The following is a 9,433-nucleotide window of genomic DNA, read 5'->3' on the forward strand; positions in this document are numbered from 1 at the left end:
TTACTTAGTCATGTTCTTTCTCATGTTACAAATTACAATTACAATTAATCACAACCAAAAAGGAGCATTTTATAAAAGTTCAACGTAAAGCTTCAAAATCTTCTTGTAATTGGAAACTATCAATCCCTTATAACCAAAAAGGAACTAGAAATCAAAGCCAAATAATTTTTTAAAAAAAATAGATAATGATCATTATTAGCGCATTCTGGCTGGAAGAGTGGGGGATAATGGTTTGTTTGATCAAACATGGTTCAAGACTTCAAAAGTGTAATTTTCTAAAATGATATAGTAATAATTATTTTGGACCTATTATTTTTAGTATAGGTAACAACTAAAAAGGATGGCAGGGGGTAATATTTATTATGTACTTAGGGGTCGTTTGGTAGCTGGATAAAACAAGTCTTATTCATGTATTAGAGTCTGTATAATATATACGACGTTTTGTAGATGGATAAGAAAAAAGTTATTCATATATATAATTAATACGATGTTTGGTAGGTGGATAAAAAACATGTATATAATTAATACAACGTTTGGTAGGTGGATAAGAAAAAAAGTTAGTCATGTATAAAATTAATACAACGTTTGGTTGATAATTTTGAAATTCACAAAACTAATACATGTATAAGTTATGAGGAAATTTGTATATTATTTATGCAGAGTAGAAGGTGGAATAACTAATACATGTTTAGCTAATACATGGATAAAAAGTTAAAATGACAATATTACTCTTATCACTTCCACTTGACTACTTTCTTCTTTAATATTCCATAATTAAAGAAATGTTTTAATTTAAATACAAAGTTAAAGAAGGAAAGAATATAATTGTATAAAAATGTTAAAATTAAAATATATATATATATATATATATATAATTTTATTAATTTTTAATATAAAAAACAAATATCCAAAGGAATAATTTATGCATAATTAAACTCCGCTTAACTAAACTTTGTATAACTAATACTTGCATAACTAATACTCACATTACTAATATCTGCATAACTAATACTTGCATAACTAATACCCACATTACTAATACCTGCATAACTAATACTTGCATAACTAATACCCACATTACTAATAATACCTGCATAACTAATACTTGCATAACTAATACCCACATTACTAATACCTGCATAACTAATACTCATATTACTAATACATGTATAACTCTATCCAACTACCAAACGACCCCTTAGGGTGTTTGGTATGAAGACAAATGTTTTTCATAGAATTTTTTACTGAAAAATAATACTTAAGTAATTTTAAATTATTTTTTTTAGTATTTTGTAAGTAAACCAGAAAATATTATATAACATCATTTATACATAATCTAAAAATTGGTACACTGGGGAAGAATTGGGTGAGGTGTGGAGCGGAGGGTGTTAGAGATTCAACATGGTAAATCCAAGTTCATACTTAATAGCTAGTAGGATACAAAATATATAAAAATTAGTAGGATCGAATGTCATGTCGATTTGAGTCATAGTTGATTGTAGAACGCATTAGGCCTTCCTCTCTATTATCTTATTCACTAAAGTGGCAATGAGACAACAAACTCACACTCTCATATGTCGATAGTGATGATACAAAAGAGTCAAAGAGGTGTCTTATGTATGATTAAAAAAGAGAATCTAGTTGCAATTATTGAAACTTTAATGGATCCACCCATTATGAATCTCATTGGGTTAAACCTACATTCATCGCCTCACTAGACCCATCAAGCACACAAAATGCACAATCCAATTTCCAATTATCACACTTACTATTCGATTTATGTTCTAGACTAACATACGATCTGAAAATAGTTAAAATATAAGAAAAATGTTTTAAATAATGTTCTAGATGGAGAGGATACAATGAATTTAAAATGTAACTTTACTCCTGATAGAGAAATCATCTTCGTGATTTTTAAGAAATTTATTTTTCTACAAATTATATTTTATTTTATTAACCTACCAAACATGAGGAAAATTCTATTTCTTAAATTAGTAATATTTAAAAAATAATTTAACCTATCAAACATGAAAAAAAAAATATAATTCGAAAAATGGTTTCTTCCATAGGAAACCCACCCATAGTTTTATTAAGTTTTGCTGCATACAAATCAGGGCAAAAATGCTTTTTTCGTTAGCAGCCTTTGTATAATTAGTACTCCTATATAGTACTATCGTTAGTTTTATTCGATTTTCGAAATTTAGGTAACTGACTACAGGAAAAGTAGATAGATTTTTTCAGAGTTATTTTTTTGTTGTCAAAATTGAGCAATTATTAGGTAACCAAAATGTGTTTCAATTAGTACAACTAGAATTTTTACTAGTCAATTCTATTCCTTGCAAATAAATATCTTTAATTAATTAATCTTCTTCTCCTACTTTTTTCTCTTTGTGAAATGGGATAAAGCACATTCATTAATGAACATGCTATGTACCATCTCTCCATGCTTTGACTGCATTTAACAAAGTCTTCATCAATATATTCTAAGAATGGTAGAGGCAATAATATGAATGAAATTACAAAGAAATATATCCATCAAATGTCTGAAAGTAAATCAATAATTTTTCTTTATCTTCTAAAAGTTGCAATACTATAAACTTGTGATATTCTATCCCCCCACATTGAAGAAAGTAAATTTTGTCTCGAGATAGAATTTAAGATTTTAAGTTTATAATTCTAATAACTCACCACCAAACCTACCATCCATTTATGCTACTTAGTTTATAATTTATTTTTATATGTATATGTTAAGTGGATTTCACCTTTATATATAAGATTTGAATTAAGATTATTGAATTTTATCGGATCCATACTTTTTGTTCTAATTTAGACATAGTGTTAAGTGTTAACACAAAAATGAGGAAAAATATGTCCATATGATGTACCTAAACCGATTATAAGATGGTGGAGAGGATTTTGTGGCGTTTAGTTAGGGTAGCGGTTGGAGCCAGTTGAAACATGGAGTTGATAGTTAGTTTAATTTTGTACTTTTGATATTTAGGATTTTTTAAGAAGTTAGGATGGACTCGAACTAAAGCTTATTTATTTATATTAAGATTAAGATATTTTAAATATGAATGTTTGTGTGAATGATTAAAATGTTATTTTTTTTCAATATATGTGTGTAATTTATTTATTTTTTAAATAATAAATATATAATTTAAATTTAAAAAAGTAATTAATTATTAAAAAATATATAATTTGATAAAATGAAATTATTTTTTGATTTTAAAAATGAAATATTTATGTTTGTAAGTGATAATAAAAATGGTATGTTGTGATGTTGATGGTTGGTGTTGTTGATTAGAAATGATGATGGTGATAATTATATGTGGAGGTAATTAGTGTGGTAGCAACTGACACGATATTAGTAATTGACGATATTGAAATGGTGATTGAAGAATATGTATTGATTAATGAAGATATTAATAATAGCAGATGGTAATACTAATCGTAATGATGAAGATGGTAAGAGGATGTGATAGTGGTAGCGTCTATGCATATGGTGATAGATGTGGTACCTAATTCATGTACTCATCGAAGTTATTCTAACTTTATACTAGTAATTTCACTAAGCAAATTGGTTTTGAAATCTGCCTTTTCTGAAAGATTTGGATGTCTAATTCCCAATTTGTCACAATTTTGATTGTCGGTTGGTTGATTTGTCTTAGATTTGAAAATTATAACACTAATTTTTATGTTTTTTACATACGCGCTCTGTCCAATAATAGTGGTTTATTATTGAGTTTACACATACATTTCTTAAGATACTATAGAAGGATAATTTTACTATATTAATCTTTCAATATAATAAATATAATGTTTTGAAAAAAATATAATAGAGAAATGACTATAATTAGTGATAATAGTAAATATTTAGGAACGCCATTGATTTCAATAAGTGAACAAGTATTGTAGGATATTCCAAAATAAATTAGTGGACAAGTATTGTTGGAGGGGAGGGGGGGGGGTAATTATTACTACCTTCGTCCACTTTTAATTGTCATAGTTTCCTTTTTTTAGAGTCATACTATAAAAACTTTGACTAACATTTTACGATGTATTTTTTCATCATATTGATATGCAAATAATTACAATTTATAGTACTTTTAGTATAGTTTTGAATATCTAAATTTTTTGTTTAAAATATCTAATTACTATAATATAATTTAACTTTAAAAATTAGTCAAATTGACTTTTGAAAAGCACAAGATGACAAATAAAAGTGGACTAAGGGAGTAATTACCTTGATGGAAGACTCCAATAGATAGGATAAACAAGAAATACTCCCTCCATCCATTTTTATTTGTCATGTTGCGCTTTTTGAAAGTCAATTTGACTAATTTTCAAAGTTAAATTAGATTACATTATTTTTTAAAAAAATTAAAAATTAGATTACATTAATTTGATAATTTAAATAAAAAATATAGATATTCAAAATTATGTTATAAATTGCAATTTTTTGCATACAATATGAAAAAATACACCGTAAAATATTAGTCAAAGTTTTTATAGTTTGACTCTAAAAAAAGGGAAATTATGACAATTTAAAGAGGATAAAGATAGCAAGTAATTAAAAGAACTTTATTTATTTTCTCCGAGAATTAATGCATTTTTGTTACTCGGCAGGCAGTTTTAAAACTAGGTAGCTTTTTTTTCGGTTTTGAAAAAGATCCATTAACATGAATCATCTTTCTCTCTCTATAAATAGCACTACCAACCTCCACTCGCCGCCCACTTCTTCATTCAGTTTTTGTTTTTCTCTTTTCTTCAGATCCTAAAAAATGGAAAACTTTGGTGCCAAAAATAGGCAAAATCAAAATACCCAAAACCCATCAATGAAATATGACAAATGTTTGTTGTCAACACAAATTTTGTTGAGAATTTTGGCAATTGCATTCACATTGGCAGCCACTTCGATGATTCTCACAAGCAAACAGGCGGTTACTGTATTTGGCATTGAAATGGATGCACGCTATAGTTATTCTTCAGCTTTCAAGTAAACCCAAGATCAAACAACAAAATTATTTTTTTTGGTTTTGCTCTGTTTTTTTTTTTTTTTAATTTTAAATTTGGGTATTGTTTTGCAGGTTCTTTGCTATTGCAAATATGATTGGATGTGCCTTCTCTGTTTTGTCCCTGATTTTGGCCTCTGTTCTTGGCCATAAAACTCCTGACCCAAAGAACTATTTTTACATGTTCATTCATGATTTGGTACGTACAAAATATTCTTCATTTTTTCATCATGTTCATTCACAATCACTAATTATCAGTAGATCTGCGAAAATTCTTAACCAATAGAAGTACAATTTTGCATTCATTGAAGTTTATAAGTAACGTCACTCAATATGCATTTTAATGCCTAAAACTTGCAATGCATTTTGATTTTTGCGGGGACAAAGACAGCTATGTGTATGGTTGAAATTGTGTTTTATGTATATATAATAAATTTTGACTTCTTCGTATGTTCACTTTTCTATTTTGAATATTTTAGTAAAAATTCTGGCTCCACCTCTAAGTCTTTTTAGAAAATTGATGACAATTCCTTCATTTGGTATAAATGGTGATACAGTAATGTATGACCTTTTTCGTGGGATCTTACTCTTTTATCAGAAGCCTAACAAAATTTTCACCTACATTCGCGGTAACCGTTTGTAGTAATTGTTATCAAGTGTGTAAACAATATAAAACAAGTATGTAATCACTATATAACATATATATAATGTAATACGTGTATAATCATGTATAATGTATTACACACTAATAATACTAAATTTTGTAAAAGAGTATTTTTTTTATTGTGAACTTTGTTGGACTAGTATGTAGTGTGAAAATCACAAAGATAACGCTCGTCTACATGTGAATCCTTACTGTCTATGTCGCGCGTCTTTTTGATTTTGAAACAGTAATGTGAATGTTGGAATATTTTTGTTGTGAGGGCAGATTACGATGGCATTGCTACTGGCTGGATGTGCAGCAGCAACAGCAGTGGGATATGTGGGAAAATATGGAGAGAGTCATTCAGGATGGATGCCAATTTGTGATCATGTTGACAAATTTTGTCGCAAAGTTTCACATAGTATCATGCTTTCTTATGTTGCAATGATACTCTACCTTTGCCTCACTATACTATCTGCAAATCAATCCAGAAAAATCATAGTTTAACAAGTAGAAACAAAAAACAATGATCAATATGATTTGATCAATGTTGTTCTGGTTTTATATAGTAGTGTTGTTGTAGGTTTGTTTTAGTTTTTGGTGTAATCATTACTTGCTTCTAGTTGCTAGCTACTTTTTATATATACATATATGAAATTATATTATCTTTAGTTTAAGTTTTGTTGCTATCTTGCTCTATGTGCATTATTGGACTTAGCTATTGCTTATGTGAAATTGAGAGTGGCATCTAACTGTTTTGATAAAATATAGAGAAGTATTCAGATCAGTCCTGCAAAGGTTACTAACTATTCTAAATTATTCAATATGTATTGTGATTAATAGTTTATTTTCAAAAACAATCAATTTTAAAGGTAAGATGATTAAATTTTTTAATTTTGTAAATTGATATATTTTTTAGATAAATATTTTTAATAATATCAATAACTAATGTGAGACGGAGAGGGTATACTGTCAAGATTGAAAACAAAGCTCATGAAACACGGTAAATGTGTCTCATACCTAATTCTCTAATGCCAAAATTATATAAACAAGTTATTTATTCTACCTTATGAGTTCTTTTAATACTCTACTTATAGCACCAAATTAATTAAAAATTAAAGACGGTGCAGTGCATTGGTCTGGAGGGAATCGTTTTGTTGAGAGAAAAAATAAACAATGCATTTATTGGAGAATAACTAAAGAATTATTATGCTTGGATATTTATAAATTTAAAACTAAGATATTTATATTTTATATTATATTGATAATTTTCTACGTTTCAAAATGAATAATTTTTTTAAAGTTAAAAGATGTATTAGTTAATCTTTTTTCTTCAAAATTACCCTTTTTCTAATGGGATTTTCAACTATTTTAAGTTTTAAAAAAAGTTTGAGAATAAACAAATTAATGGCATTGACTAACTTTGTTAAGAAGTGTGTCACGTCTTAAAAATTTATTTCTTTTGCTATTGAGAGCGTAATTAATTAAGCTTAGCATCATTGGTTACATCTACTCTCGTTACGTATCTAGATTGTTATGTAATTATTACATTTTTAAGAATATAAGTATATATTAAGTCTGTCAATCAACAACTTATGAAGTGGCAATGCCAACACCAACATTTATGATTTAAGGAATTTATTTTAGTTGGCTATGAGAATTATAATTCTTGCATCTGTCCTATTAATTACTCTTGCAAGGTTCGTTGCATCTTTTTATTAAATTTAAAGTCCAATTCTTTAAATATCCACATTATTTTAATCTACATGCTTTGATTTTAGGCCAGAACTTCTGGATTATTGAGAAATGTTTATCATAGTAAAAAAAAAGGGTTCACCAATCATATACAAAAGGACGAAAAAAAATTATTGGTTCAAATGCATTCACCATCTTTGAATCATATATACTAGTATTATATATAGACACACAAATCTAGATTTCTTATATTTTTTTGTTTTTTTTTTTAAATTAGTACTATCATTTTTACACGTAAGAGATCTGAAATGCCTTTTTTTCTATTAAAAGTTCACTAAAGCGTAGTTTTGCAAACTTCAACGTCACCAGCAAACGATTGGGCACAAAACGAAAACAATCATGATATGTAATTTGATATAATTTACATCAATATGTTTATTAAGTTGAGGAAAAAAAGAGAGTTGTTAAGGCATATCATGTCATATCTTATTCACCTAATAAATGTGTGCAATTCATCTAACACGCCATACTACAAATACAACATATTGTACTTGTTCGAAGATGATTGTTAACTAATCTAGTCATTAAAAGTATATTATTAGCACGCTGCATATGCTAAACCTAAAGTTTATATTCATATTTTGTTTTCAATCTCATTCACATGTATAGGGTTTTAAACAAAATACTTGAAAATAAGATCTCTCTCCTTAGTTTTGTTCCGTTATAATAAGATCTTAATTCGAATAAAATGGCAGTTTTAACTCATTAAGAATATTATGGTAATTATTTTGGTTTTAGATCTAGCTAAGAATTCATTGGAGAAAAGTGAGAACCCAAGCCATTTATTTAAGAAAAATTGGACAAAAAAGATTTCAGCCCATTTAGAAATGAGGCTCAATAATCAAGCCTCTCTGGGCCGTTAGCCTGTAAGGCCCAAAGAAAGGAAGAACAGATTAATTATATTTTAAAAAACAAAATAGGAAAAATTACAGAAATCACACCTTTTAGTGTACTTATAACCATTATCCCCTATAAGTTTTACAAATTTACAAAATCCCTCATTTTCGCACATCAGATTAGTGTATCTCGCGGATGATCAGATTAATGTATCAACGCTTATATTATTGTATCTCGCGCATCAGATTAGTGAATTATGTATAAAATGTAATGTAACTTACTTAACGATTAATGTATCTCGCACATCAGATTAATGTATCAGCGCTTATATTATTGTATCCATTTGAGGGATTTCTGTAATTATAAACTTTTAAGGGATAGATTGTAATTTTGCCTTAAAATTATGTGATTTCTATAATTTGCCCAAAAAAATATCACAAGTAAATTAGACAAAAAATTATGAATAAAAGAATGTACTAAATACTAATCATATTAAAAATTAGAGTTTTACTTTTTAGTCTTAAAAATCATATTATGTTGAATTTCTTTTGAAAGTGATTTGGATAATTGAACAAAGATAATAATTTATAGTTTGATTTTTTTTTTTAATTGATTTGTTTCTGTAATGGGAGTTTATGCAAGAATGATGTAATAGAGAACTCTATTTAAGACACCATTATTGTATTGTACCAAAAATATTAGACTGTGGTCTAATATCAATAAGAATTTTAGAACGCAAACTAATTTTCGTTCACAAATTTTCGATTTACTCAAAAAATGAATCTTTAGATTTCGGAGTTGCTAAAGAAATAAAAGAAAATCATTTATTAAAATATGTGTTTGAAAAAGGAACGATTGGCGAAAATTTCTCGATATGAAAGAGAATAACTTGATCTATATCGAGAGCGTATTGGAATATTTTAAGATATAAGGCAATCGTAAAGTCATGAGAGAATAAAATATATTTGACTTGATACATATTATTAGGACTTTAATAGACAGATGATGATCAAATTATTTATTCTCTTGCTTTTATTCTTCTTCAAATTATTTCAAGTGATGAGGGGAATGTCAAACAGACAGCTTGCTTCAAATGTGTCAATTTTTGAGAGTTTTAAACATCAAGAATATCAACAACTGATTATTAATGTAATTAGTCAATATATAATATATGACGAGAGGG

At 27.4% G+C, this 9,433-nt stretch overlaps 1 protein-coding gene across 1 annotated transcript; it reads left to right on the plus strand.

Annotated features, from left to right (window-relative positions):
- The first annotated feature begins 4,707 nt into the window (after positions 1-4,707).
- Positions 4,708-6,329, plus strand: LOC125874251 (CASP-like protein 1F1). Its single transcript, XM_049555096.1, has 3 exons — positions 4,708-4,999; positions 5,091-5,214; positions 5,944-6,329. The coding sequence occupies exons 1-3, from the start codon at positions 4,785-4,787 to the stop codon at positions 6,163-6,165; spliced, it is 561 nt and encodes a 186-aa protein (XP_049411053.1). The 5' UTR covers positions 4,708-4,784; the 3' UTR covers positions 6,166-6,329.
- Positions 6,330-9,433: the final 3,104 nt, after the last annotated feature.

The sequence above is a fragment of the Solanum stenotomum genome, chromosome 8 (assembly GCF_019186545.1).
Source record: "Solanum stenotomum isolate F172 chromosome 8, ASM1918654v1, whole genome shotgun sequence".
NCBI lineage: Eukaryota > Viridiplantae > Streptophyta > Magnoliopsida > Solanales > Solanaceae > Solanum > Solanum stenotomum.

Bases quoted from the DNA above. Each gene is read 5' to 3' on its own strand.
- LOC125874251 (XM_049555096.1), top strand. From the start codon at position 4,785: ATGGAAAACTTTGGTGCCAAAAATAGGCAAAATCAAAATACCCAAAAC. The intron at 5,000-5,090 runs GTAAACCCAAGA...ATTGTTTTGCAG, and splicing joins AGTTATTCTTCAGCTTTCAA to GTTCTTTGCTATTGCAAATA. The intron at 5,215-5,943 runs GTACGTACAAAA...TTGTGAGGGCAG, and splicing joins ACATGTTCATTCATGATTTG to ATTACGATGGCATTGCTACT.